Below are 27,774 nucleotides of genomic sequence, written 5' to 3' on the forward strand. Positions count from 1 at the left end.
GGCCCTGAGCCGCGCCGCCTCCGCCGCAGCGCCCGCCCAGCGCCGCCCGCGGGGCCATGCGGAGAGCCGCCGGGATGGAGGACTTCTCCGCGGAGGAAGAGGAGCCCTGGTATGACCAGCAGGACCTGGAGCAGGGTGAGCGCGGGGGCCAGGGAAGGGGGTGCACCCCGCGACCCAGTCCGCTACTCCATTGTCCGGCGGTATCACCCTGGGAAGGGCCAGGCAGGATCGGAGCTGGGGCGCCCAACTCCGAGGAGTGGTGCGTCTGGAGAAAGAGGAGGCGGAGACAGGGCCGCTAGCCGGGACAGGACCCGAGGAGACCTGCAAAAGTGGGGGCGGGGGTTATTCCTCGCTCCCTAGTCGACAGGGCATCCATCATCTAGCTCGCCTACCCTATTTTAGAGGCACCAACTGCCCAGGTGCCCCGAATACGGCTAGCCCCCGGGCACTGGCTGGAAGTCTTTAGGGCCCGAGGGTGCTGTGTGCAGAGGGACACCCTCGCATTTCAAATCCAACAGCCCTTGTTCCTGCCAGGACGTCTACGCTCCTAAGACTCCCAGGAAGTTTCTGCAACTCGCTTCTGCCTACCCTGGAATGGAGTGGTGTAGGGGACCATGCTAGTGAAGAAGCAGAAAGTGGTCTCCTCCAATCTGTCTTCCCGAGGGACGAGTTGCCTGGCCCCTCCCCTCCGGAAGCCCCTCCAAAATGGCTCAGGCTTCGGAGAGGATCTGATGTGGGGCGCAGAGCAAGCCACTTCCAGCCCCCACCTCATCTGAGGGCAGAGGCAACTGGAAGGGAGTTAGACACGGGTGATGAGGTGGCCGAAGTGACATCACTGGGAGCAGGGGTGGGGCTGTGGGGACAGGAAGGAGGAGGCCTGAGAGGGTCAAGCCCAAGGCTGACCAGAGCAGAGTCAAACCCATCCTTTCCGCCCTCAAGGTGCCTCATTCCTGGAGGCGTCCAGGGAGAAGTGACCTTTCCACAGTCACCCCCAGGCCTGGATGGTGTGGGCACAAGCCTGGTGCAGTGTGTGCCATCATGCTTTAATCTCTGTCCCCTGAGCTCTGACAGGAGGCATCCTCCTATATCCCGGTGCCTTTGTTTCCTGGCCCTAACCCACTTCCCCACACACCAAGATGCAAAGGCAGATGAGGCACTGTCCTTGCACTGTGGGTTAATCAGGCCTCAGAGGACCCATGTGGCACAGTGGGTACTAGGCTAGACTCTGCTGTGCTATGTGCTCTGGACCCTAGCCCCAGCTGCAGTGAGATGCCCTACACTGGCTGTGACAAACCCCTTCCCATGAAGTCTCCCTCACTTTCGGTTCCCCAAACATCTATGCACTATGCACCCCACTCGAATGCCACGTATCATCGTGGGAGCTAGGAATAATCACAGCCTTGAACCTCGAAGCATACCTGCATGAATGGAGGCCTGCTGGTAATCCAGCATTAGGGGATGCCTTCCTGGAAGAGGAAGGCTTAGAAGGAAAGATCGGAAGCTGCATTCTGGGGAAGATGGCCTCCCCGGGAAGCAGATGCTGATACTGTTGCAGCCTCATTTAATTCCTGGGCGCCTAATGAAGGTTTGGCACTGTGCCCGGCCCAGATGTGGGAGGAAGGAGCCAGGGAGTAGGGGTGGGAGATGTATGGCTTCTGGAAAGGGAGAGATATTGAGATTCTTGTTGGGCTGAGCAGCTATGCTCTGGGGCCAATTCTTGGGCCCTGCTGATCTGCAGCACTAGTGGTAGCTGGAGCCTATGAACAAGAAGGAAACCAGTAGTGAGATAATCACAGAAGAAAACTGGGGGCTGGGGATTTAGCTCAGCAGCACAGCGCTTGCCTGGCAAGTGCAAGGTTGTGAGTTCGATTCCCGGTACCAGAAGAAAACGCTCCGCCCCCCCCCCCAAAAAAAAACACTGGAGCTTTCCATCAAAAACCAGGTGTCTGTTGGGCCAGATGCTAAACTGATCCTAGAAACCTGGGGACATAATCTGTGCCCTCAGGGGCTTGCGCATTCCAGCAGAGAAGATAGAAATGGGATCAAACTAACAACTGTGTCCATAGTTCTATAGGCTCCTCAACCCAGAGACAGTGAGAGCAGAGATTCAGAAAGGTTTGAGCCCTGGCTCCTGGCATGCCAGGGGAAGGGATGCTTGTACCAAGGCCCAGAGCCATATATATGCAAAGACTGGAAGAGGGTTTGGGAGACAGAGGAAGTCCCAGGTATAGATACAGAGGCATCAGACCCCCTCCAATGCTGGGGGCCAGGCACAGAGAGTTGGATGATGGGGTGGGGTGCAGCCAAATGACACCACACTGGGGGTGGGGGATCAGGTAGCTGTGGCATTACCTTCCCTACACCCAGTCCTCACATTCTCTTCTGCAAGGCTGCTCCCTGGTTGCCTCTGGGTGGTCCAGGGAGTGGTTTCCTCATCTGTCCATCTGGTCTCCCTCTGTGTCTGTTTTCCTTAGCCCCAAGGATATGCCCGGACTTCACTTCCCAGAAGCCTGGCCTTGGATATCCTGGCTGACTTTGACTGAAATGAGATGGTTGGGACAGGCGGGGCCCTACATTCACTGTGCTCCTTCCTCCCACTACCATGAGCAACTGTAAAAATAGAAAAAGGCATTAATTATTAAGCACTGACCTCTGCCTGCACACCTCCTTCCCCCACCTTAGACCCGGTGTGGCAGGCCCTGAGGACAACTGTGTCCAGGCTGTGGGATGGCTGCTGAGTCACAGAGCTGAAATCCCGACCTTGACTCCTCAACCTCAGCGTAGGGCTGTGAATGGGAAGAATGTCCTTCCTCTACACCGCTTACCCCAGCATGACCTGACCCCAATTCTGCAGACCCCAAGTTTTTCACATTTGTTCCATAGGCACTTTGAGCAGGACCTCTTAGCCCTACGGGGTTATAGCTGGTGTCCTCCACCTCCACCCCACACCCTTTACCTTTGTCTCTTCCGTGTGGCCATTCCGTGTCCCATTCCTGCCTCTCTGTTGTGGAGTCTGTCATACTGCACCTCACTGACCCCAGTCAGGTGGGGCAGTGTGATTTTGAGGTTTCTTTTTTTTTTTTGTCTTTATGAGACAGGGTCTCGCTATGCAGTTCAGGCTGGTGTTGAGCTCACTTTGTAGCCCAGGCTGGTCTTGAACTCGCAGTGATCCTCCTGCCTCAGCCTCCCAAGTGCTGGGATTATAGGCGTGTGCCACCATGCCTGGTGATTTTGAGGTTTCTTTTTTTCTTTGTTTCTTTCTGTCTCTTCCTTTCTTTCTTTTCAGTAGTACAGATTGAGCCCTTCACATTAAGCTACATCCCCAGGCCTTATTAAAATTTTCTCTGTTTAAAAAAAAGTGAGGGGCTGGGGATTTAGCTCAATGGCACAGCGCCTGCCTGGCAAGCACAATGTTGTGAGTTCGATTCCTGGTACCAGAAAAAACATAAAAATTAAAATTAAAAATTAAAAAAAAAAAAATGAAAGCAAAGAAAACAACAGACAAACAAAAAGAAGACCAAAAAAAATTTTTTTAACTTTGAGGCAGGATCTCACTGTCATCAAATTGCCCAGCCTGGGCTTGAACTTGTGATCCTCTTGCCTTTGCCTCCCAGAGTACTAGGATTTCAGATTTCTTTTCAGAGACACCCCTGGGGCTCTCTGCCTTTCCCTCTCAGGCCTCTGGGGCACTGCTTCTTATAAAACCACTAAAGCCCCCTGGAGACCCCTAGAAAATCCCAAGGTCCAGGCATCCAGGCAGGGGAGGGAGGTATCAGCCCGGAGTCAGGATCTTTCCCGGCTTGGTGCACTGGGGCCCACTGATCTGGCTGTGATAGGCTGTTTGCTGCTCATTCCCACACCCTGCTTAGCCCATTCCCTCCACGGAGCCTGGAGCCAGCACCGGCCCACAGCAAGCTGATATCCTCCAAGCACTTGCCTCTACAAAGTCCCCTGCTGTGCAGCTCCTACCCGTCCTGTGATCCCACCAGGCAACTCTGAGCAGCTTAGCTGGCATTGTGTGTGATCCAGCTTCCCTGACATTCTCCCCCACCAATCCCCAAACAGCTTCTGTTGTGTTTCCCTTCCCCCAGATCACATTCGCTGCCCTCACGGGGAAGTGTCCACTGTCGCGGTTCGCGGTGAGGTGTAATCTGCCCCAGCCTGTGGGCAGCAGGAGTACCACACCTCCCTGATATTGCAGGCGCACTTGGCCTTTGCTTACCCCTCTCAGATTCTGTCGTTTTGGATTCTGGTTAAGCTGTAGAAGCCCCACGCAGGCCGCCTACGGAGAGCCATGGCCTCTTCTCAGGCTACGTCATGGTTCCAAGGAGGGAAGCATTCGGGAGGGTGGTCCTCTGTACTGTTGCGTTTTTTCAGCTTTTTGAGACAGGCTCTTGCTAATAGTCCAGGCTGGCCTCAAACTCATGATCCTCCTGCCTCAGCCTTCTGAGCAGCTGGGATTACAGGTGTGCGCCACCAACCCTGGCTCGTTCTTCATTTTTACCAGAATTAGGGGCTACTGTGTGAGGATGAGCTGAATGTCGTCCTGTCGCAGGAAATAGGAAGGTGGCGTGGCTCTCTCCTCATGAACTAGTGGTGATCTTACCCAGGCCGCGATCACTGCCAAGCACACGACATAACACAGACCTGTAGCTCAACAATCATAACACCAAACATCATGCTTTGTGGGTGTTGCCAGACATTTGCCTGCTGGTCTGCAGTTAATAAATTCTCACAGCAAGTGTCCATACCCGCTTCGTAGCTTCACATTAGGTGACTGGTACATCTTGGCAGCCTTAGCAGCAAGTTAATTGCCTGAGGGTAAAAGTTTTCATTTATGGTTTATAAAAAGTAGTTTTGCTTTCTTTGGGAAAGCTGTTTTTGTTTCCCCAGCAAGACTCTAGGGCAGCAGCTATGCTCTGCTGTCCCAAGACACCCAGGCATGAGGCCCTCATCTGGCTTGGGCCTGCCATGGAGATACCACTCTGGCTGTTTTATTTCTCTATCCTATTTATTTATTTACTTATTTTTTATGACACAAAGTCTCACTGTGTAGTTCAGGTTGGCCTTGAATTCACTGTGTAGCCCAGGCTGGCCTCAAATATGCAGTGATCCTCCTGCCTCAGCCTCCCAAGTGCTGGGATTACAGGCATGCGCCAACATGCCTGGCCCATCATGGCTATTTCAAAAACTCACCTCGGCATGGGAACAGACTCCAGGTTTGTTCCTGATGGGCAGCTTGGCCTTTTGGTCAGGACTGGTAACTGCTCAGACCCCTCTTTGTTTTTTTAAGGTATGTGAGGATTGAACATAGAGTGTTTGCACTAAACTACATCCCCAGCTTTTTTTTCGGGGTGAGGGGAGCTCCAGTACTGGGAATCGAACTCACAACCTTGCACTTGCCAGGCAGGCACTATGGCGCTGAGCTAAATCCCCAGCCCTCATCCCCAGCTTTTTTTTCTTTTTTTTGGCTTTTTTTTTATATTGAGACAGTGTCTTGTTAAGTCCCTGAAGTACCTAGACTGGGCTAGAACTCTGATCCTCCTGCCTCAGCCTCCCACATTGCTGGGGTGCACATTTTAGGCATTCACCACCACTCCTGGCTCTTCTGCCTTTCATAGAGTGACAGCAGTTTCCCCACTTGGCCGAAAGCAATCCAAGGCTCTTTCCTCACCTGCACTCCCAGAGTCGCTGCTCCCTGGGACTCATCCAGGAGCGGAGCCCCCAGCCCAGGACTGTAGCAAATGGCTCCGTGGAACCACCCTTATCTTTGCAACTTCCCAGGTGGGAATAAAGGCCCACCCATCCTCTAGGGACCCCAGAACTACCACTGTGTCTAGGAAGGGAAAGTATTAATGTGCTGAGTCCTTGAACCCCATTATGTGGGCCCTGGTGGAGTTGCATTTACACCTTGTAGTCCAGATTTCCACCACTAGCCTAGATTGAGGACATTTGAAGAGACAGCCTCATAAAGTTAAAAAAAAAGACCAAACTCTTCCTGTTTTTGGCAGATCTATGGGTGCTTTAAGCATTACTTGGAAGGATGGACACCAAAGTTAACAGTACCTTTCAGTGGGTGGTATATGTTCCCTCTTCTACCCTATTTCTCCCTTCCTCCCACACCATGCACACACAGACAGAGTTCTGCTTTGTTTTGTCAGTACTGGGGATTAAACCCAGGGTGCTCTACCACGGAGTGGTAGTACCAGTGTCACGTACTATCCTAGAGCCTAGGGATATCAGTGGACAAAACATAAAGATCCCTGTGCCCTGAGCTCACAATCAGTAGGGGGAGATGAACAAGGTAAATAAGTGTCTTGTTTGGTAGTTTAGATGGTGCTAAATGCTAGAGAAAAAGTAAGTAGGGGAGAGAGAGCAGGGCAGGAGAGGCTGTGACTTGAGTCACGTGGCTGGGAAAGACCCCTGCGAGAAGGTGACGTTTAAGCACAAAGTTGACATTGTGGAAGGAAGCAAGGGCTGTACCAAGGCTTAGCTCTGGCTTCCTCCTCCTCCTAGGCCTGAAGGCTTCCTAAGAGCAGCCTGCCTTGGAGTCCCCAGGCCCAGCCCAGACTGAGTGCCTAGAGCGTTAGTGGGGGTCCTCTGACCGTCTCACCTTGGTGTGTGTCCCGTTCTGGCCCCCTCTCCAGACTTGCACTTGGCCGCGGAGCTGGGGAAGACCCTGCTGGAGAGGAACAAGGAACTGGAGGAGTCCCTACAGCAGATGTACTCCACCAATGAGGAGCAAGTACAAGAGATCGAGGTGAGGGCCCCACCCACCCATCAGGTGCCCTTAGCCTGGATGCACCTTTGTGCAGCTTTGCAAAAGGTATCCTCTTAGTAGACACAGGCTTAGTCCAACAGCCTTGAGCAGGACATAACCTATACACGTATCCCGGGCACCCCATCGGTCCTCTGTCTCTAGGAGTCAGAGGAGACATTTACCCCTGACCCATTCTCAAAGTTTATTCTAGTCCACCCCCAACCCCTAGTACCTAACCAAGCAGCTGGACATGCTTCGGCACGTGAATGAGCAGCACGCCAAAGTGTACGAGCAGCTGGACCTGACAGCCCGAGATCTGGAACTGACCAACCAGAGACTAGTGCTGGAGAGTAAGGCTGCCCAGCAGAAGATCCATGGGTAAGGGCTGGGCTGAGGTTGGGGTGGGCAAAAGGAGGCCGCAGCCTATGTGCACCTGGGTGTAGGGACTGGTGGGGTGACTTGGGCCTTTCTCCCAGTGGCCCAAGCTGAGGACCCCAGGATGGTAGTGAATTTGCCTTTGTCAATTTTGAATGGCTTAGCATTCAGGCCTCAACCCTTCTTTAAGCACCATTTATGCACCAGGCTCGCTTTGAAGTACTGGCAATACAATCACAGGGATGCAGAGAGCCCTCTAGGAGCTCAGAGCTGGGAGAGAAGGCAGGACGTAGATACTGTACCAAGGTGCAGGATGACATATAACAGAGGCGTGCACAAGGAACAGAAGGGGCAAGATGAGGCGTGACCGGCTTGGCCTGGGAGGTATGGAAGGAGGGTAGCTCCTAGGGTTGCAGAGTTCTCTACTTGACTTCAGCACCAGGCACCATGGCCCTAAGTTGCCTGTCTGTCCCCAACCCCATGTCCCTCTGTCCACAGGGAGCCAGGGCTGCAGTGAGGAGGGCTGTCCTTTCCTATAGCTAGGTGTGGTGGCACACACCTGATTATGGCACACACCATAATCTCAGCACTCTGGGAGGCTGAGGCAGGAGAATCCCAAGTTAAATCCCAGCCAGGGCAATTTACTGATTTAGTGAGATTCTGATACAAAAAATTTCTAAAAAGCACAGGGATGTGGCTCAGTTCAAAAGCCCTGGGTTCAACCTCCAGAATTACAAAAAATAAATAAATTTTAGCCAGGCATGGTGGCACACACCTGTAATCCCAGCACTCAGGAGGCTGAGGCAGGAGGATTGTTGCAAGTTCAAGGCCAGCCTGGGCTACAAAGTGAGTTAAAGAACAATCTGAACTGCATAGTGAGACTCTGTCTCAAAAAGACAAAAATAAATAAATACGTAAATTCTTTAAAATGACGAAGCGCTGAGCTGTAGCCCCCTGTGAAGTCCTTAGGTTCAATCCCCAATAACAAAAAAAGAAAGAAACCTTCCCATGTGTGTCCCCACCCAACCTACCCCAGGCTGACAGAGACTGTGGAGCGTCTACAGGCCCAGGTGGAGGAGCTCCAGGCCCAGGTGGAGCAGCTGAGAGGTCTGGAGCAACTGCGCATGCGCCGGGAGAAGCGGGAACGCAGGCGAACCATCCACACCTTCCCCTGTCTCAAGGAGCTGTGCACCAGCCCACGGTAGGTGAGGGATCTGGTGTCTCTGAGTCCTGAGACTGTCACCAAGGAGTGGGAAGAGGAGATGGACACCGGGCAGCAGGTAGGAGGAAGGCTTGGGGCCTTGACCAGCTGCATTTATGAGCACTGGCTATGCACCACTATTGGGCTAATTCAACCCTTATCATCTACTGTAGACTGTTTTTTTCAGACCACTACTCAGATGAGAAAATTGAAGCTCATAAGAAAAGAAGGTAGGCTGGTGGTGTAGCTCATGGCAGAGTGCTTGCCTAACATGCAAGCTGTCCTGGGTTCAATCCCCAGCACTGGGGGAAAGTAGGACAGATTTTATTTTGTGGTACTGGCAATTGAACAAATTGAACCGAGGGCTTTCACACTGAGCTACATCCCAGGCCCCTTGTACCTTTTAAATTTTGAGACAGGGTCTCACTAAGTCAGTAAATTGCCCAGACTAGACTCCAATATATAATTGTCCTGCCTCAGCCTCCCAGAGTACTGGGATTACAGGTGTGAACCACATACCTAGCACAGATCATGTATTTAGTGGGTGCTTTAATAGAGTCCTTAGCTAGGCATGGTGCTGCATGCCTGTAATCCCAGCACTCAGGAGGCCGAGACAGAATGCTCATCACAAGTTCCAGGCCAACCTGGCCTACAGAGCCCAGCCTAGATTACATAGCAAGACCCTGTCTCAAAAAACCAAAAAAAAAACAAAAAAAAGTTAGAATCCTTGCACAGAATAATAGAGGGGAAGTTGATAGAGAAGAGCAATTGTATGGAAACTGCAGCGTCCTAGGGTTGCACCATCCCTAGGCCTTGGGGCTCCCTGAGGGAGATTACTGGAATTTAGAAGATATGGAGAGGGCTGCCTGGCTGGACCATCCAGGGACAAGAAGTGGGGAAAAAACACCCCTGCCTACCACTGCAGAGCAAGGAGACAACAGGAACCCTGGCTCCGGGGGAAAGAAGGGTGGAGATGATTGGGAGGCAGACAGAATAGCCAGCTGGTGTCCGAGGCTGGGCAGGGAGGCCTGGCCTGTGACCACCTGCCCCGCTTCCCTGCAGGTGCGAGGATGCCTTCCGCTTGCACAGTTCCTCCCTGGAGCTGGGCCCTCGACCCCTGGAGCAGGAGAACGAGCGGCTGCAGACCTTGGTGGGGGTGCTACGCTCCCAGGTGAGCCAGGAGCGGCAGCGCAAGGAACGGGCAGAGCGCGAGTACACCGCGGTGCTGCAGGAGTACACGGAGCTGGAACGGCAGCTGTGCGAGATGGAGGGCTGCCGCCTGCGCGTGCAGGAGCTGGAAGCCGAGCTCCTGGAGCTGCAGCAGATGAAGCAGGCCAAGACCTACCTGCTGGGCCGGGATGACCACCTGGCGGAGGCGCTGCTGGCACCCCTCACTCAGGCCCCTGAGGCTGATGACCCCCAGCCAGGTAGTGGGGATGACTCTGGCGCTCAGGACGGTGTCTCTTCGCCCTCTGCCTCTCCAGGCCACGCGGTGCGCAAGAGCTGCAGCGACACAGCGCTCAACGCCATAGTGGCCAAAGACCCCGCCGGCCGGCATGCTGGCAACCTCACGCTTCACGCCAACAGCGTGCGCAGGCGCGGCATGTCCATCCTTCGGGAGGTGGACGAACAGTACCACGCGCTGCTGGAGAAGTACGAAGAGCTGCTGAGCAAGTGCCGGCAGCACGGGGCAGGGGTGCGGCACGCAGGCGTGCAGACCTCGAGGCCCATCTCCCGAGACAGCTCGTGGAGGGACCTGCGCGGGGGCGAGGAAGGCCAGGGGGAGGCCAAGGCTGGGGAGAAGAGCCTGAGCCAGCACGTGGAGGCCGTGGACAAGCGACTGGAGCAGAGCCAGCCTGAATACAAGGCGCTCTTTAAGGAGATCTTTGCCAGAATCCAGAAGACCAAGGCCGACATCAATGCCACCAAAGTGAAGACGCACAGCAGCAAGTGACCCTTTTGTGGCCTGCATCCTCCCTGGGCTCCAGGCCATGGGTCCCTCAGGCCTGGACCACATAGCCTGCAGCAAATAAAGGAGTCCTTTAGCAGCAGTACGTCCCAGCGGCTGGCCTCTCCATGGGTGTGCAAGGAACAAAGCCTCTCTGATCTGGGAACGCCGCATGATTCCGGTGGATGGAACGGGCCACCCACTTCCACCTGAAGACACAGCTCGGTTTTGAAGCCAAACGTCCCCACTGCCCTGGGGGTTCCCCAAGCTCCCTGCTCCTGGCTTCCTGACCCTGGGCCTCACCCTCAGATGGGGCCCGGCTTCAGGAAGCCATTCTGGATTAGTTGGCTTTTTTGTTGTTTTTCCAAATGCAGTTTTTCTGCAAGATTTGCAATGCAAGATCTTCCTTGACTGCTTGCCACAACTGGAAACACTTGAAAGGGGACCCCAAGAGCCAACGTTGCAGGTTCCTAGGGTCTCCTGGACCACCCACTGCTTTCCACCAGCTGTGATGCACTGTCACTCCCTTAGCACACCAGCTGTCCTCTCCCAGAGTCCTGAGAAGGTCACACATGGCCCTTGCTTTGCAAAGCAGGAAGCTTCGCCTGGCCTTGAATGCCCTGCTCCAAACCTGGCAAGAACCCTCAGCCCACTGCAGATCTATAGCCAATCAGACGAGGGGACAAGGGAGCCCCTTGACAGCCATACACAAGTACCCCTGTGTCTCTCACCGCCAGCCTCCCTGAGTTCCAGCCCCAGAAGTGCTTTCTGGGCATAAGCTTTCCAGGGGCCAGGATGGAGGGAACCTCTGTCCCCATGTCTGCACACCACCTCTGCCTCCCTTCTCTGCACCTGCCCCCATCTCAGGGACCATGAAGTCTCATTCACTCTACATTTGCTACAGGCCAGCCCTGACGCAGACCACATCTGCAGCCCCCAGAATGTCTTGGGCGTGTGCCATCAGCAAGTGGTCCCAGTGTCCATCCCTGACCCCCTTCCCTGAGGACTGCCAAGATCTCACCCACACTGAATAGTACCGAATTGGGATGGGGATAAGGAATAAGTTCCTTCCTTCCCTCCTGTAAAATGCCTGCTTGTTACCTTTGTAGAGGCTTCTGAGGTCCCAGATGGGTCAGGGCTGTAGCTTCAATCTTTTAGTGTAAGGCTTCAAACTTCAGCTGAGAGATGCCCAGGTCCCCAGCTTACCCTCCGCAGTCCTTCAGGGGTTTGGTTCCTTCTGCCATCCTTCCTGAGGCCCTAGAAATCAGAGGAGCCATACAATCTGTGGAAGGCAGCCACCCTGGCCTCTGTGCTGGGAGTCCAGAGGGAACCTTCATGCCTTATTTATTTCTAGTGGGTAAAGGGGTTTTCTTAACAAGCACGCCTGACATCCCTGGAGATGCCACCAAGCTCCAGGCTGCACTGTGATGTGAGCTGGTGGCTGGCTCCTTCTGTTTGTGCAACCTAGAACCTTTTTGTCCTTTGGGGCTGGGCAGCTCCTGGCCCTCCATGTGTGTCTGTCATCTGGGGGAGATGGGGTAAGGAGCGCTGGCCTCTTCACTCCCCAGCTCTGTAGCAGCTGACCAGCGTCACCTTTGAAGTATACATGAGAGAAATATATTTACAAATGCTTTATTCTCTTCTTTAATAAAAAATGCAGCAGTATTCTAAAAGCATGAGTGGCCTGGAGCCGACAAGTCTGTGTGTCTGTCCATCTCACATGCCTGCCTTCTGTCACACCGCTGCAGGGGAGGGAAGTATCAACCCTGCTCCCCACGGCCTTTCTGCTGAAGCTGCTTGGTGCCTGGGTTTACAACCTCTCCCTGCTCACCTCCCCAGGACTGGCGTCCAAACAACTCGGTATAGCAGGATCCCCGGGGTCTCCAGATAAATCCAGGGCCAGCTCTTCCTGCCACGGTGGGGAGACAGTGGTGAACAGAACAGAAAGCTCCTGGTCCCTTAGAGTTCACCTTCCACTGTGGGGAGACTCACCCCAAAATGAATTTTAAAAAATTAAAAGGAGGGTGATAGGAAAATTGGAGCCAAAGGTGGTGCTATATCGCTAGAGCAGATGTGCCCAACGGGGTAGACAATTTTTTTTTAATCTTAATTTTACCCAGGCATGGTGCTATCAACCTAGCACTCCCAGCACGTGCGAGGTTAAGGTAGGAGGGTCGAGGATCACAGCACAGTGAGTTAGGAGCAGCCTGGACTATGTGGGAAGAACCGACTCAAAAAGATTAATCTTACTGCTGGGCGTGGTGGCGCATGCCTGTAATCCCAGCACTCGGGAGGCTGAGGCAGGAGGATCATTGGGAGTTTGAGACCAGCCTGGGCTACAAAGTGAGCTCAAGGCCAGCCTGAACTGTATAGTGAGACCCTGTCTCAAAAAGAAAAAGAAACAAAAAAAAAAATTAATCCTATGTATAGAACATATGTACATGTGTGTGTCTACCAGATGTGTGTGTATATATTATATGTACATATGTGTATATTTGATAATTTAGTATAGCACATATATCTGAAATATATATATTAGCTGAAGAGACATACAGTGTATCTATGGTATTAAAATGTCTTGGTGGCCTTTTCACCATGATGGCACCAGAAGGGAAGAAGGAAGCTCCTGTCCCTCCAAAAGCTGAAGCCAAAGCAAAGGCTTTGAACTCCATGAAGGTGTGCTGAGAAATGGCCATGGCCGCAGAATAAGATCAGCACACTCACTGCTCCCCCATCTTCTAGCTGCCCAAATAGCATCCGAAGAGCACCCCTGAGAAAAACCAGCTTGACCACTGTGCCATCAATGCCCTCAGCCATGGACCCAACGTGAAAAAGACAGAGGCAGCGTACTTGTGTTCCTTGAGGCTGTCAAAGCCAAAAAGTGCCAGGTATGAAAAACCTCTCTTACAGTGTGGCCAGGGTCAACATTCTTCCAGCCTGGTGGAGAGAAGAAGGCATGTGTTGACCAGTGGTGATGCTGTGGATGTTGCCAACCAAGTTGAGATCACTAAACTTGAGTCCACCTGATAAATGCTTAATGTATACTTTTTTTCAGTAGAAAAAATTTTTTTCAGGCCAGGCATGGTGATACCAGCACTCTGGGAGGCTGAGGCAGGAGGATCCACAGCTCCACTCCAGCCTGGGCAACTTGACAACTTAACAACTTAGTTTTGCAACTTAACTTAGCGAGTCCCTATCTCAAAAAAATTTAAAAAATGGCTAAAGGTGTCAGTGTGAAAGCCCTGGATTCAATCCTCAGTACTTCAGGGGAAAAAAATCATGGGGGGACAATTAGGAGAAAAAAATGTCTATATAGACTCTTCCAAGGTAGACGGGGAGTGTGGTTGTCTTTGTTACTTTTCTCTTGTTGCTGAGACAAAATACCTGACACCCAAAATGAAGGAAGGAAAGGTTTCTTTAGCTTACAGTTTGTGGAGGTTTCAGTCCATACTTGGCTGGCTCCAAGGCAGAGTGGCACAAGGCAGAGGGCAACAGTTCATGGCAGCAGAACAGCAACGCAACAAGAGCAAAAGGGAGGAGTGGCAGAGAAGAGCAAGCCTCTTTCCCTCCCTTATATTGTAAGCAGGCTACCCCCACCCAGGGGGCAGGCAGCACTCCCATAATCTCCATGCCCTCCTCTTGCACAGGCTCAGGATGAATACAAAGTGACACCCTGGCTCCCTGCTGAATCACATAGTTAACCTTCTAAACTTCTCAAACTGACACAATGAACGACATCCCAGAAGGGTAAGGGCAAGTCCTTTTCACCCCAGTATGCACAACTGCTGAGTCACTTAGCCAAACCTCTAGACTCCCCAAGTTGACACAGTGTATCAACCGTAACAGTGGTAATAAAAAAGAAGGATGAGAAATACTGAACAAGACTGGTCAAGAGCACCCAAACCCAAACTGGTGTGAGGACTTAGCTGAGAATCACAGCTGGGAAGCAAGGGGTTAGGGGCGTGCAGCCCAGGGAGTAGCTGGGCCTCCCATGCTGGCCCTGCAGGCCAGGGGAGATTGAACCTCCTAAGCACAATGGAAAGTGATTGCAAGGTGTCTGAGCCTGTCTTACAGGTGTCAGTTCTTTCAAAAGCTTTCCCAGGCCGCCAGGTGGAGGCTGAGTGGTACAGAGAAAGAGTAAAGGAGGCTGATGCCCTGAGGGACCACAGAGGAGGAAGCAGGCCAGTCCTTGGGGAGCTGCCCACTGGGGACAGAGGACAGTCACAAGAGTGACAAGAAGGCATCTCCTGGTGCTCTGGGCTTTAGAAATCCCACCATCTTTTCAGCATACATTAAAAGAACCTCACAGCTGCCACCCCTCCCCAGAGGCCTGTCTCGTACCCACATCCCCGGGGTAGGAAGAAGATGAGCTTGTCATCTGGGGCCTGCCACCTCCAAGATTTCACCAGCTCTGCTCTCACAGTGCAGGTAAGAGGAGAAAGTCCTTGTGTTTTCTGTTTACCTCCATGTAAAATGAGTGTGCTTCTTCAGACTTCCCATGCTTGGGGCTGGGGATTTAGCTCAGCGGCAAAAGCGCCTGCCTGGCAAGCACAAGGTCGTGAGTTCGGTTCCCGGTACCGGAAAAAAACAAAAACAAACAAAACAAAACAGGCTTCCCATGCTTTGTACTTCCCAGTGTGGATGGACGAGTCTACCCAAGCTGAGATGTCTGGGGCCCAGAAACACACCTGTGGGCTTAGATTCAGGCAGCCCCGTGGAGGCTGGAGAAGCAGCTCAGCGGTGCCTGCCTAGCGTCATGAGGCCCCAGGCTCCATCTCCACCACTGCAAAGAAAAGGTGCGGGGTATGGCCCCTTGGGACATCTGCTGTTACACTGCCAAGCCACCCACCCGACCTTTCAAAGGACCCCCGTGCTGATAGACCGCTCCCTGCCCACTCATGCAGAGCAGTCAGAACTGAAGCAAAGAAAGCTGTCCGAAGCCTCTGTCCAGCCTCCCTGCTCCCTTGGCATTTGTTTGTTTGCTTGTTTGTTTTTGTTGTGCTGGGCACTTGAACCCAGGGCTTTGCACACGCTCGGCAAGTGCTGTGTGACTGAGCTACCCCCTCAGCCCTCTCTGTCCTCTCCCTCGGCTTTTCAACTGCTCCGTCTTCCCTTCTGATCACCACCTGGGCCCTAGCTGGCAGAAACTGATACTCCCTGCTGCCTTCCGGGTTTCTCCAGCTCTCTCCTTCCCGGAATTGACACCTTCTCCATTCCCAAGGCCAAACCCACCAAACCACCACAATGGGGGAACTGGCCAGCCAGATCTGGCCAGGCCCTCCCTGCAAATTGACTCGAAAGCCCCCGGGGGTTGGCTATTTTCAGTGAACCAGACAGACAAGCTGGTGGTAAAGGCAGTAGGCGGCAGCTTTGCCAACTCACTCATGCCGGGGAGCATGCCATGGAAAGAGGAAAAAGGATCAGGATAAAGCTACGTGGTCAGACTGGATTTCCTACCTCAGAGCTGCAGAGAAAAAAAGCTAACAGTCACCAGGTCTATAAAAGAAAAAAAAGTTCTTTCCAGGAACTTAGTAACATAGCAGTTAATTTTTGGTGCATGCTGACTTTGTGCCAGTCGCTGCACTGTGCTAAGTTCTTTACCCGTGTTCAGTACCTTCAGGAATGTCACAAGGCAGCTATCAGATCTCTATTTTGTTGACCAGGATATGGAGACTTAGAGTTGTAATTCCAGATCACATAGAAATATTCAGTAGAACTTGGGATATAGCTCAGCCCCACAGCACCTGCCTGGCATGCACAATGTCATGAGTTCGATTCCTGGTACCACAAAAAAAAAAAAAAAAAAGAAATATTCAAACTCAGGTCTGACTGATTCCACCGTGCCTTACTACCTGTCCCCATGTCTGCAGAATGTTGAGTTGTGAAAGTCCTCTGATCTAGGGCACTTGAGGGAAGAAAGGGAAATTCCACCCCCAACAAGGTACACCCCAACACACAGGCCAGAGAGAGGGCTTGCTGTGTGCAAGCTCCTCAGCTGCCAGGAATATCTTAGTGATTCTGATTCTTTATCCTTTCTTTCCCGCCTTCCTCCCTCTCCCGTGAATGTTCTCTTCCAGCTCAACCTATGGAGGACCAAGAGGGAAAGGAGAACACCGGCCTCCACTTCAGCGCCTGCTTTTCTGAAGGAACGGGTGGCCTCTCTCCCAGAAGGCGGATTCTGGATGGTTCCTGGCATCGGCAGGTAAGAGGAGCGTGCCAGCTGCTCTTGTCTCCACCCTAGGGCAGCTCGTCTCATTCTTTCCTGTACCCTCATCTCGCCCAGAATCCAGGCCACCAGATGGCCTAAGCAGGCTGTGTTTATTTGGGGCCGTGGAAACCTGCAGCTTCCTATTCCTGTGGCTCTTGGTCAGGCGCAGGCTGGAGCCCAGCCTTAGAGCAAAGATGGCATGGAAAAGCTCTGACTTATTACTCACAATTCTCAGCCCTAGACCTGAGCGAGTGCCTGGTTTTGCTTCTCTGAGCAGCTTATTCCAGTCACCATGGAGATGTCTCTGTTCCCTCTGGGATCTTGGGACTAAGTCAGTCAGGGAGGTACCCAGGGGACTCTCCTTTCAGCCTACAGCCCACAAGGAGTATGTCAATTGTCAGCCCTTCCTAGTTCGAGTTTACGAAGAGAATAAAATGGTTTATTCTCTCAGTGATGCTGAGATGGGAAAGCTTGACTCAATGACAATTTCCTATTTCATCAGCTAGGATCCCCAGGGGATGTTTAAAATATCCCAGGGGCATATTTTTCTAGGTAATTGTGCCTTCTCCTAAAAATAAAACTCTTCATTAAGAAACCACAAGCACTACTAATGATTACTAACCTTTATTGAGTCCTGTTTTCTCTGTAAGCTGGAGAGGGGTCGGGGGACCAGGTTTGAAACATTTCCTTCTGTGAGCTGCCTCGCCTCCTGCAATGGGTACACTTCTGCTGGAGTTAGGGGTGTGTATAGGCCATCTTGTGAGAAGACCTGAAGCCCTACCTGCCCTGTCCACCTCTCTACCTGCACTCAACTTTCAAAAACACATTCCCAAGTGAAAGTTTGGGGCTGGGGATTTAGCTCAGCGGCACAGCGCCTGCCTGGCAAGCGTGACGTCGTGAGTTCAATTCCCGGTACCGGAAAAAAACCAAAAACCAAAACACATTCCCACAGAATTCATTTGATCAGTACTGGTGGAGCGCCCATGATATCCCGCACCCTGGATGCTCGGCATACAGCAAGTGCCAGTGCTTTTCTGGAGCTTATAATATAGGGGAAAGAAACTCCCAACCTGAACAATATCTGGAACGAGTTCCTGTTCTCTAAATCCGAAGAATGAATCTTAGGAACAATGGAGGTTAAGAGCAGAATATATTTACTAGGGGTAAGAAAGCCTCTGCTCGACAGAAGAAGGGGGTCTCAAATGGGTTGCCAAGGAACCTGCCTTTTCTAGAAATTTTTATGAGCAAATCCATGACTCAAGGTGGGTCCAAGGTGGGAAACGGGAAATCGAAAGGTGGGCATGAGGTGGGACAAAACTATGATCAACCAGTAAGATCACAAGTATAATTGCTCAAGTAAATTTTATTAAATCAGCATCACATGCTGAAGCAAGCCATTTAGCAAGCAGGCATAAATACAGAACAGGGACTTTCCTGTAGGGGGTTGAGTTTGTGACTCTTCCTGGCTTCCCAGGGTGATAGATACCTATTTAGACTATCAATCCCTGATATTTATCCTTAGGGAAGTATGTAGATGCATTTGTTTTATCTTTTGTCTTGAGGTCTGGCCCACAGTGGAGGTGTCTCTCCCACATTTGCAAGGCATCTCATCTTCTGAACTGGCTCTTTCAAGGACCTAGCCCTATCTGACTGCCTATAATATTTCTATCTAATTTAGCTGCCTACAACACTTACATTCCAGCTGGAAGACAGGCAATGAAATTAGAAAAATCAGATTCACGGGGCAGGCATGGTGACACATGCCTTGTAATCACAGCACGTGGGAGGCTGAGGCAGGAGGATCTCTGCAAGTTCAAGGCTAGCCAGGGTTACAGTGAATTCATGGCTTACCTTAACATAACAAGGCTCTGTTTTTTTGTTGTTGTTGTTTTTTTTTTAAATTGTGGCCAGGCGTGGTGGCACAGGCCTGTAATCCCAGCACTTGGGAGGCTGAGGCAGTTAGATCATTGTGAGTTCGAGACCAGCCTGGGCTACAAAGTGAGCTCAAGGCCAGCCTGAACTGCATAGCGAAACCCTGTCTCAAAATGATTAAAAAAAAAAAAAATTATGAATTTAAAAATAAAGATAGCAAAACATTAAAAGGAAGACGAGGGATGCAGAGCAGGAGGGTGGGAAGTAACCAAAGCTGGGTAGAGAAGACCTCAGTGGTGTGTTTGATTTGGGTGTTGAGAGATCCAGGCAGGAGGAAACCGACAGAAAGGAAGAGAAGTGATGCCTTGAAGCCACACGGCTTCCTTTTACTGGAGGTTCCCAGCTTGGCCTCCCAGAGACAGTCAACCCGGAAGCACCACAGGGAAGAGCCTTGTTCACCTGCTCCGGGAGGTGGAACCTAAAAGCCGCGCGGAACCAAGTAACAGAGAGCGATGTGACCTTGCGGACAGGGCGAACAAGAGCACACAGGAAGCCGCCTCAAAACCCAACATGGCAGCCACTTGGTGCCTCCGCTGGACCTTGAGGAGAGTCGGAACCCAGGTGTTTTCGCTGCCCGCACCCTGCTCTCACCGGGCTCTGTACAAGCAAGCAGATGGGACCGAGTTCCACAGCATCTACAGTCTGGACAAGCTCTACCCCGAGTCCAGGGGCTCGGACACCGCCTGGAAAATCCCGGTGAGCCAAGAAAAGCAGGACGGAAGGGGCGTTTCCTCCCGTTGCTGGGTGACGTCAGGAAGCCAGGGCCCCATTGGCCGGGCGTGGAGCAACGTGGAGGGCTGCCGCCGGCAGCAGTCGCTGGAGAGTGCTGGGATTGAAGGCATGTGGACAGTCTCTGTGGCTTTTCGTGTGCGGGCGTTGGGTGGACCAGGTAGATAGGCGTCTTTCAATATTAGCGGCTTTTCCGCGTATGTTTCCTGGTCCTCACCTCGCAGATGCTCGTCCCTAGGGAAAACATGGTCTGGTCCTGCAAAGTGGACAGTAGAGGCCAGACCCTGGCATTTGGAACGTTCTTTTTTGTTTGTTTGTTTGGTTTTTTTTCCGGTTCCGGGAATCGAACTCACGCCTTTGCGCTTGCCAGGCAGGCGCTGTGCCGCTGAGCTAAAAAGAAACAAGGCTTCTTGTTCATTACTTCAAGATACAGTTACTTAGCTCACTGGGAGCAGGCGCTGCCTCAGACTACAACGAGAGGGCTAGAACCCCCCCAGTTCTATTGACCTTGCACCTTTAGAACTGGAGGAGAATACAGTGTTCATTCATTCATTCGACAAGTTGTTTTTTTTTTTTAAATAATGTTTTGTTTTTAAAAGTTCTCTTGCCCTGCGTGGTGCTGCACAGCTGTAATCCCAGCAGGGGAGGCTGAGGCAGAAAGGTTGCCATGAGTTCGAGGCCAGCCTTGGCTACATAGTGAGACCTTGTCGCAGAAAAACGGGGGAAAAAAAAAGAAAAAAAAAGGTCCTCTCTGTGTAACCGAGGCTGGCTTAGAACCCATGATCCTTTCTGCATCAAACTCTCCCCCAGGTGCTGGGATTACAGCCTGGGCCACCCCACCCATCTGACAAATTTCTTTTGGGAGTGAGTTTGTGTTTGTCATTCTAGACTACTGTATAGAGTATCCAAAGCAAAACTAAAGCTGTGGAGCTGCTGGAAGGAGACAGGCGACAATAAGTAATATAGAATGTGTAAGGTAGTTTTTTTTGTTGTTGTTTTGTTTTGTTTTTTTTTGTAAGGTAGTATTTTGGAGAAAGGAAAGTCCAGGAGGAAGGAGTGCTAGGAGCAGAGTGCAGAGTTGCAATGTAGAGTGGTCTGGGAAGGCCTCAGTGAAGAGGTGACATCCCAGTACAGACCTGGAAGGAGCAAAACAGTGAGCCATGAGGACTCTAAGGAGACAGACATCCAGGCAGAGAGGACACCAAGTGCACCCTCCTTAGGACAGTAACATGCTGGACTAGTGTGGCTGAGCCGGGCTATCAGAGGAGGTGAACCTGAAGAGAGGTAGATGGAGGAACGAGTGTTCACGGAGAGGCTTAGTAGCCTCTAACTTTTCCTCCGACTGCAATGGGGACCTATTGGAAGATTTGAGAAAGAAAATAGAATCATGCAATCTACTTTTACAAGGATTATTCTGTGTGTGTGTGTGTGTGTGTGTGTGTGTGTGTGTGTGTATCTCTGTTTGTGACAGGGTCTCACTTATGTAGTTCAGGTTGGCCTCAAACTCACTATGTAGCCCAGGCTGGCCTTGAGTTCATGGTAATCCTCCTGTCTCAGCCTTCAGAGTGCTGAGATTACAGATACGAACCACAACACCTGGCAGGATCACTCTTACAGAGCCTGGAGGACTAACAGTGCAGACCAGCAAGTTAGGAGACTGCAGTAATACAGGAAAGAGAGGATAAATAGGGTGGTTCTTGACAAATGGTCTGGTCTCAGACATATTTTGAGGAAAAACCTACAGGAGGATTTGCTAACGGTTGGATATGAAAAAAGAGTAAGAGAAAAGCAAAGTCTGGGCTCCTGAACAATGGAAGGATTGAATTGCCATTAATTAAAATGAGAGAGTGGTGTTCATTCATTAAGCAAAAGGTTATTGTGTACCTACTCTCAGGCGCTTTAAAGCATAGCAGATACCACAGCCATAATGGCAAAACAGATGGGGTCCTTGCTTCCTGGAGCTTACACTCTAGTGGGAGGGGCTTTCACTTAACAAAGAGGAAAAACACCAAGTACTGAGAAGTCATATTTTTACTGGGGACACTGCCAGAGGCTTCAAACCAGGCCCCTACTCTCTGGGTTCATTTGCCTGAGTGCAGGGAAATTTCGTAAAAGTAGAAAAACGAAGGCAAATAGTCTGTCCTTTCCCAGATGCACACAAGCTTATCAGAGGGGTAGGACAAAAGCTAGGAAAAGACTATATGTATTTGTCACCAGCTAAGTCCAAGGAGTTCCCCAAAGAGGATTTCTTTGTTTTTTCCCATATAGGGGTTTGAACCCAGTGCCTTTGCACTGAACTACATACCAGCCCTTTTATCTATTTATTTATATATTTTGTCTTTCTGAGACAGCGTCTCACTATGCAGTTCAGGCTGGCCTTGGATTCACTTTGTAGCCCAGGCTGGCCTCAAACTCACAATGATCCTCCTGCCTCAGCCTCCTGAGTGCTGGGATTACAGGCGTGTGCCACCAAGCCCAGCAATATCAGCCCTTTTAAATGTTTTTCTTTTGAGATAAGGTCTTGCTAAGTCACTAAGTTTCAAAGAGGAGATGGGGACCTCGACTTGGTCCACTGAGTAGTTTCTTGACTTAGGGCAAGAAAGGATTTCAGGACTTGCAACTGTGGCATAGGCAGATTGATGAGGCAGAGTTAAAAAGAAAGGGAGAACAGGAAAAGGACTCCAGTTTGAGTAATGGGAGGGAGCACACCCAGATGCAGTGGGACAGACTGGCTCACGTACAAAAGCACAGGCCAGCTTTTATGGATTAACTAAAGGTCTGGTCAGTCACTATCTTAGCTGTGGTTTTATAAGTGGAGGAATCCTTGTACATAGGAAATTGCTCCTGCTTGGGAGGTGATCTCACTATGATATGGTCTGCAAAGCTCTGCTTTTCTTGAAATTCAAGGTAATTATAGATTTGGAAACTTCTAAGCATCCCTGCAGAAACCCTGGAACTGGACATGGAAAGATGGCAATTGAGTGTTCCCTACAAACTGAAGATTACTGTAGTCACTCTTCTCTTGGTGTGCTTAGTCTTGAAGGGGCATGGCATAGACTAGGTAAATTTAGAACTAATAAACCTTGCCATACAGATACTCCTTAAGTGATTAGCATGGCTGTGTGCAGATCCCAGGAGGGATCTGGCCCAGAGTTTTAAGGTAATAAGGGAGACAAAAAATTGAGTTTCCCCAGCTCCTTTTTTACCTACATTTATTTCTTCTGCCCTACCTGAGATTAAGCCAGGCTTTCGTCCATCAGTGGACCCAGAAAAATACTGAAAGTCTGGTTCTGTTGAAACTTCCTTGGCACCACAGCTGGAGGTGGCAGTTGTTCTGAGCATGAGGAAGCTAGACAAATAGCTTAACTTTCAAATCCCTGATTTTTAAAGCTCCTATTCAGGTTCTTGGTTTTCATGTGATGAATTGACCAGGATACTGTGCTAGTGAATACGTGGGCCTACTTCAGATTGCTAGTAAGGGGATTCCCTTTGAGGAACCTGAAGTTCAAGGCATTCATTACACCTCTGAAGAGTGACATCAGGTAGCAACTGTGGGTATATGGGACGAGTTGAGGAAAGAAGTTTGAGCTTGAGCCAGAGGGTAAGGAGTCATCAGCACAGACAGCGTTCTAGGGAAAGAGGAAAGAGAGAAGAGGAAGGAGTTCAGGAGCCCATCAGTGTTTAAAGGTTGCAGAGAGGGCTGGAGATGTAGCTCAGTGTTTGTGCGTGTCCTTAGCATCCATGAGGCCCTGTGTTCAATCCCTAGCACCAGAAAATATAAGTAAAAATAAAAGTTTCAGAGAACTGGCAAAAGGAAGTGAGAAAGAGGCCTAGGGAGGCAAGAGGAAAATCTGGAGAGGGCCACTCAGGAGGAAGGGGAAGAGCAAGCTTCAGGAAAGAGGGCGTGGCCTGTGGGCCTCAGAGCTGCAGAGAGATGCACAGGGTGAGGATTCCACCTCAAAATAATCCTGTGATAGCCAGGCATGGTGGCACACACCTATAATCACAGCACTCGGGAGGCTGAGGCAGGAGGATCGTTGCGAGTTCGAGACCAGCCTGGGCTACAAAGTGAGCTCAAGGCCAGCCTGAACTGCATAGCAAGACTCTGTCTCAAAAAGAGCAAAAAAAAAAAAAAATTTCTGTGATAAACAGGATGAAGATAGCCAGAGAAGGTACAGACATAGGTGCTTTGAGCATAGAGGCCCTGAAAATCCTGGAGGGGTCAGTGTTTGCTGGGTTTGTGGACCTGAGGGTTTAAGGCTAAAGAGCATTGGTGCAGATCCCTGTGCTCTGGGAGAGACACAGAGGTCAAAAGGCCTAGAGTGACTAGCTTAGTGAGACACAAACCCTTGGAGCAGATGTCCCAGGCTTGTTCAAGGCAGGCTGTCCACATGTGAGCTTCCTGCGGCCCTGCAAGAATGCAGTGGCCCAGCAAGCAGACTCACTGCTGCAGGTTGGCAGAAGGTATTGCTTTTGGAGTCTCCCAAACCCCTTGTGCTGTGGCTCCCCTGATCCTCTCAGGGATCCAAGCCTCTGATGGTACCCAACGTTAGCCAAGGCTGGGGGGGGGGCGGGGGACAACTGGAGACACTGGTTCTGTTGTCCCAGAGGAGAGTTTCTGTGACAGTGTCTCTGGAGACTGGGCATGTTTGGGTTTTTTTTGTTTGTTTTTGTCTTTTTGAGACAGGGTCTCGGTATGCAGTTCAGGCTGGCCCTGAGCTCACTTTGTAGTCCATGCTGGCCTTGAACTTGCAATGATCCTCCTGCCTCAACTTCCTGAGTGCTAGGATTACAGGTGTGCACCACCACGCCTGACTGGGCATGTTCTTTTGTCATGCTGATGTGATGATGATTTTGCTAGGGACCTGAAAGCAGAAATGTATTATGTTCGCATTGTGGTTTTGCACCATTTATCTTTTGTTGCTCTGGACCAGTTAGGAGTCACCCAGCAGCTAATACTTTATTTGATGCTGTGTGCATTACATTACAGGATGGTGCAAAACAGGCCAGCAATGACATCCCTATAGGTAAGTGATTTTATTTTATTAAAAATCAGTTATTTCTGGCTGGGGGTGTAGCTCAGTGATGGAGCACTTGCCTAGAGGCATGGGACCCTGGGTTCTGTCCCCAGCACCACCACCCAAAAGAAAAAAAGAAAACCAGTCTTCTCCTCTGCCCCTCAAATATTCCTTCCATATTTCTTCAGACCAATTAAAATAAAGAAACCATCTCTGGATGTGCAAAAGTGCAGTTGTTGCAGCATTGTTTAGAATACTAAATAAAAGCGCAGTACTCACAGAATATTACAAAATGTGCCACACAAATGGAGAGCGGACATGTTTGTAACAGTCTTTACAATAGATATATTGTTATGGGAAAAAAGAGGTGTACAGAAGAGTATATCAACCACTATTTGTGTGTCCTTCGTGTATCGGAAATCTATCTGTATATCTATGTCAATATATGTATATCTGTATCTATATTTGAAAAGATGTATAAAAACCTGGATAATGACTGCCTTGGGGAAAAGACAAACTTGGTGGCTGGGAACATGAGTGGGACACTTCTCCATGTGAACCATTTGTATAACTTTAGAATTCTGTACCTGTCAAGCATCATAAGGTCTAACAGGTATGGCCCGGAAAGAAACAGTGAGCCCTTTTTAGACTCAGAGAGTTTATAAATCTCATGGACTGTGAAAGGGAAAATAGCTAAAGGCTTCCGCTGCCCATATCCAATGCTCAGCATGACAGAGAAGCAGAGGGGCCAGAGATAGCCAGGTGCAGTGGTACACATCTGTAATCCCAACACTTGGGAGCCTGAGACCAGAGGATCATAAGTCTGAGCCTAGCTTGATAGCTTAGGGAAACACTGTCTCAAAATTAAAAATTTAAAATGTACTGGGGTTGTAACTCAGTGTGAACCCCCTGGGTTCAACCCCAAGTACTGCAAATAATAATAATAATAATAATAATAATAATAATAATAATAATAATAAAACAGATTTTAAAAAAGGAGAGAGCCTGCAATGGAGAGGACGCCCTGTGGCTACAGAGCTGACGTTGTGCTGAAGTAAAGTAGTTCTGTAGGTTGCTGGTCTGCCCCAAAGTTGAGTGTGGAGGAGGAGGCGGCAAGCTCCATATCACCTCCGAACTGGAAGCAGAGAATATTTCTGCCAGCCTTGCTGAGGACATATGCAGAAACTGAGTGAGTAGCGGCCTTGAGTAGCTCCCCCGCAGCAATGAATCAGACACAGTCCTGCCCTGCTGGAGCTTCCAGTCCATGGGAGTTCCTCATCTACCACACTGTGAAGTACATTAAGCAGAGTTTGTCGCTTAGCTTGAGCTTTTAGCAGAGTCCTTGCTTTATAACAAACTGCACAAAGCTTGGGCAGAAAGAATGTGCAAGGCTAGAAACAAACAACCGTGTCATGATTTTGCTTCCTCTGCTGTCAGGGAGAAAGTCCCTTTGGGAAAGTCCCTTTGCTCTGACTTCACTTTTGACATCTGTAAATAATCTCCAGGGTTACAGCTCTGAATGTTGCATTGTGTGCACGTGTGTGTGTGTGTGTGTGTGTGTGTGATTGAAAGAGATGTGTAACAGGGATAGTGATGGTGGTGGTGATTTAGGAGTTTGCACATGTGGCTGTAGCGTAATCATTTGTGTGTGTCTGTGTGTTCTTCTGTTTTACAGATCGCTTGACAATTTCTTATTGTCGGAGTAGTGGTCCTGGGGGGCAGAATGTTAACAAAGGTACCTTGCTATTTTCTTTTGCTTTAAAACTTAGCTGGGCAAAAAGAAAAAAAAAGAAAACTTAGCTGGGAGAATAAAGGGGTTTTTCAGCAGCAGATTAAATACCCGCAGCTTATAATAACCCTCTTTATCCTCCCTAATGTGGTCTGATTGTCAGGCTCTCGGCTGTGGGTTACTAAGGTTAGAACTGGCTTGTGAGGCTAAACAAAGAGAATTCACAGTGTGAGCCAGTATCCCGCTCCAGGAACAGATTTCCTTCATTCTCATCAAACTCATTCCCCATATTCTTCTTAGAACTTAGTAAAGCTGTAAGGGAAGCACTGGACATTTGGTTACCCGCAATCTCTCCTTGTCCCATAGAGTCTCATTGTCTTTGCAGCTCTATGGTTGGAACACCCGTGGCGAGGTATCTGGCCTCCCTGTGTTTCAGGGCGGTCACTGGCCCCCTGGGTGCGGCAGCTTGCTGAGAGCCTCAGTGACCTGTGCTTTCTTCCTCCATTCAGTAAATTCGAAGGCTGAAGTCAGGTTCCATTTGGCAACCGCGGACTGGATTGCAGAGCCCGTGCGGCAGAAGATTGCCCTCACGGTAACCACCCGCCTCCTTTCTTTCCCTACAAATCCCTCTGGGGCTTTTAAACCTTTATTTGTGGGATCCTAGTTTTTCCTTTGTTCTCTGCAGCATAAGAATAAGATCAACAAGTCAGGAGAGTTGATTCTTACTTCTGAAAGCAGCCGCTATCAGTTCCGGAATCTGGCAGATTGCCTACAGAAAATCCGGGACATAATCGCCGAGGCCAGTCAGCTGCCCAAGGAGCCAACCAAAGAAGATGCTCGGCTAAAGAGAATCAGGTAGGAGGGGCTGGGGATTTAGCTCAGCGGCAAAAGCGCCTGCCTGGCAAGCGCAAGGTCGCGAGTTCAGTTCCCGGTACCGGAGAAAAAAACCAAAACCAAAAAAAAAAAAAGAGAGAGAGAATCAGGTAGGAGAAAATGCCCTGGGCTGCCGGAAACCAATCCAGGCAGCGGTGATCCGCACAGGTGAGAAAGGAGGCGGGAGAGAGCCCAAGAGCGCCCCAAAGGCAGGCAGGAGAGCTGCGGGAAAGCAGGCACCCTACTCCGACAGAGGAGCTCATCTGGCACCTGCTGTCTGGGCTGTCAGTTTCCCGCGCTGCTTCCTGCTCTCACCACTTTGAAACACACTCATTTGGATCTGGGTCTCATCGCAGCCTTTCTGCTTTCAGGATAGAAAACATGAATCGGGAAAGGCTGAGGCAGAAGAAAATAAATTCTGCCATAAAAACAAGCAGGAGGGTGGATATGGACTGAAATCACCTCCTGCAGCCAGCAAGAACCTCAGGGACAGCTGAAGCAGAAACAGCACCATGAGGAGATCTCTTTTTCATTTCTATTTTTGCTGTTTATCCTTGTCTGTAACATTGGAACCCTCACAGAAATGTTCATTTGGAATGAGGGTTGCAGGTCTTCATAGATGATCATCATATTGTCCAATCCAAGTTACCACTGAAGGTCTTGTTACCTGCAATAAACTTCTAAGCAAATGGACTCTTGCTTTTCATTCAGAATGCCTCAGAACAAAGCTGCTGTCTTTTCTCAGTGGAAATCTGCCTCACAACTACTGCCCCAGTGCTCACTGTGTCACAGTAGGCAGAGGACAGGGGGACCTGGGTCTGCACTCAGATGCACACAGGCAGGTGGGTGAGCTGAGACAGGTAAACATGCATTTGAGCTGGGCCTTTGTCTTAGTTACTTTTCTCATTACTGAGACAAAATACCCAACACCCAGAGTCAAAGAAGGAGAGATTTATTGTGACTCACAGTTTGCAGAAGTTTCAGTCCATAGTTGACTGGCT

The 27,774-nt window shown here is 50.4% G+C and overlaps 2 protein-coding genes across 3 annotated transcripts in view; both read left to right on the forward strand.

The window, feature by feature from the left end:
• The window catches only part of Cdr2l (cerebellar degeneration-related protein 2-like), a gene marked incomplete in the record, with an annotated part of 12,435 nt that extends 472 nt beyond the window's left edge, over positions 1-11,963 (forward strand). The window contains 5 exon segments of the mRNA XM_005412266.2: positions 1-135; positions 6,648-6,760; positions 6,990-7,138; positions 8,172-8,336; positions 9,399-11,963. Of these exon segments, the coding sequence (XP_005412323.1) occupies positions 57-135; positions 6,648-6,760; positions 6,990-7,138; positions 8,172-8,336; positions 9,399-10,290 (1,398 nt within the window).
• Positions 11,964-18,897: 6,934 nt separating this feature from the next.
• Ict1 (immature colon carcinoma transcript 1) lies at positions 18,898-27,466 on the forward strand. 2 transcript variants are annotated; one of them, XM_013508656.1, is made up of 6 exons: positions 18,898-19,120; positions 24,144-24,180; positions 25,847-25,906; positions 26,410-26,492; positions 26,586-26,755; positions 27,150-27,466. In XM_013508656.1, the coding sequence occupies exons 1-6, from the start codon at positions 18,935-18,937 to the stop codon at positions 27,268-27,270; spliced, it is 657 nt and encodes a 218-aa protein (XP_013364110.1). In that variant the 5' UTR covers positions 18,898-18,934; the 3' UTR covers positions 27,271-27,466. The 2 variants fall into 2 exon arrangements, with proteins under 2 accessions (XP_013364110.1, XP_005412324.1); XM_005412267.2 differs by having other exon boundaries at positions 18,900-19,120; positions 27,145-27,466.
• The last annotated feature ends 308 nt before the right edge of the window (positions 27,467-27,774 follow it).

Source organism: Chinchilla lanigera, unplaced genomic scaffold (assembly GCF_000276665.1).
Source record: "Chinchilla lanigera isolate Chin_1 unplaced genomic scaffold, ChiLan1.0 scaffold00152, whole genome shotgun sequence".
Lineage (NCBI taxonomy): Eukaryota > Metazoa > Chordata > Mammalia > Rodentia > Chinchillidae > Chinchilla > Chinchilla lanigera.

Coding starts and splice junctions, on each gene's coding strand:
- Ict1 (XM_013508656.1), top strand. CDS start 18,935: ATGGCAGCCACTTGGTGCCTCCGCTGGACCTTGAGGAGAGTCGGAACC. Junction 19,121..24,143: donor ACACCGCCTGGAAAATCCCG/GTGAGCCAAGAA, acceptor ATTACATTACAG/GATGGTGCAAAACAGGCCAG. Junction 26,756..27,149: donor GCTCGGCTAAAGAGAATCAG/GTAGGAGGGGCT, acceptor CTTTCAGGATAG/AAAACATGAATCGGGAAAGG.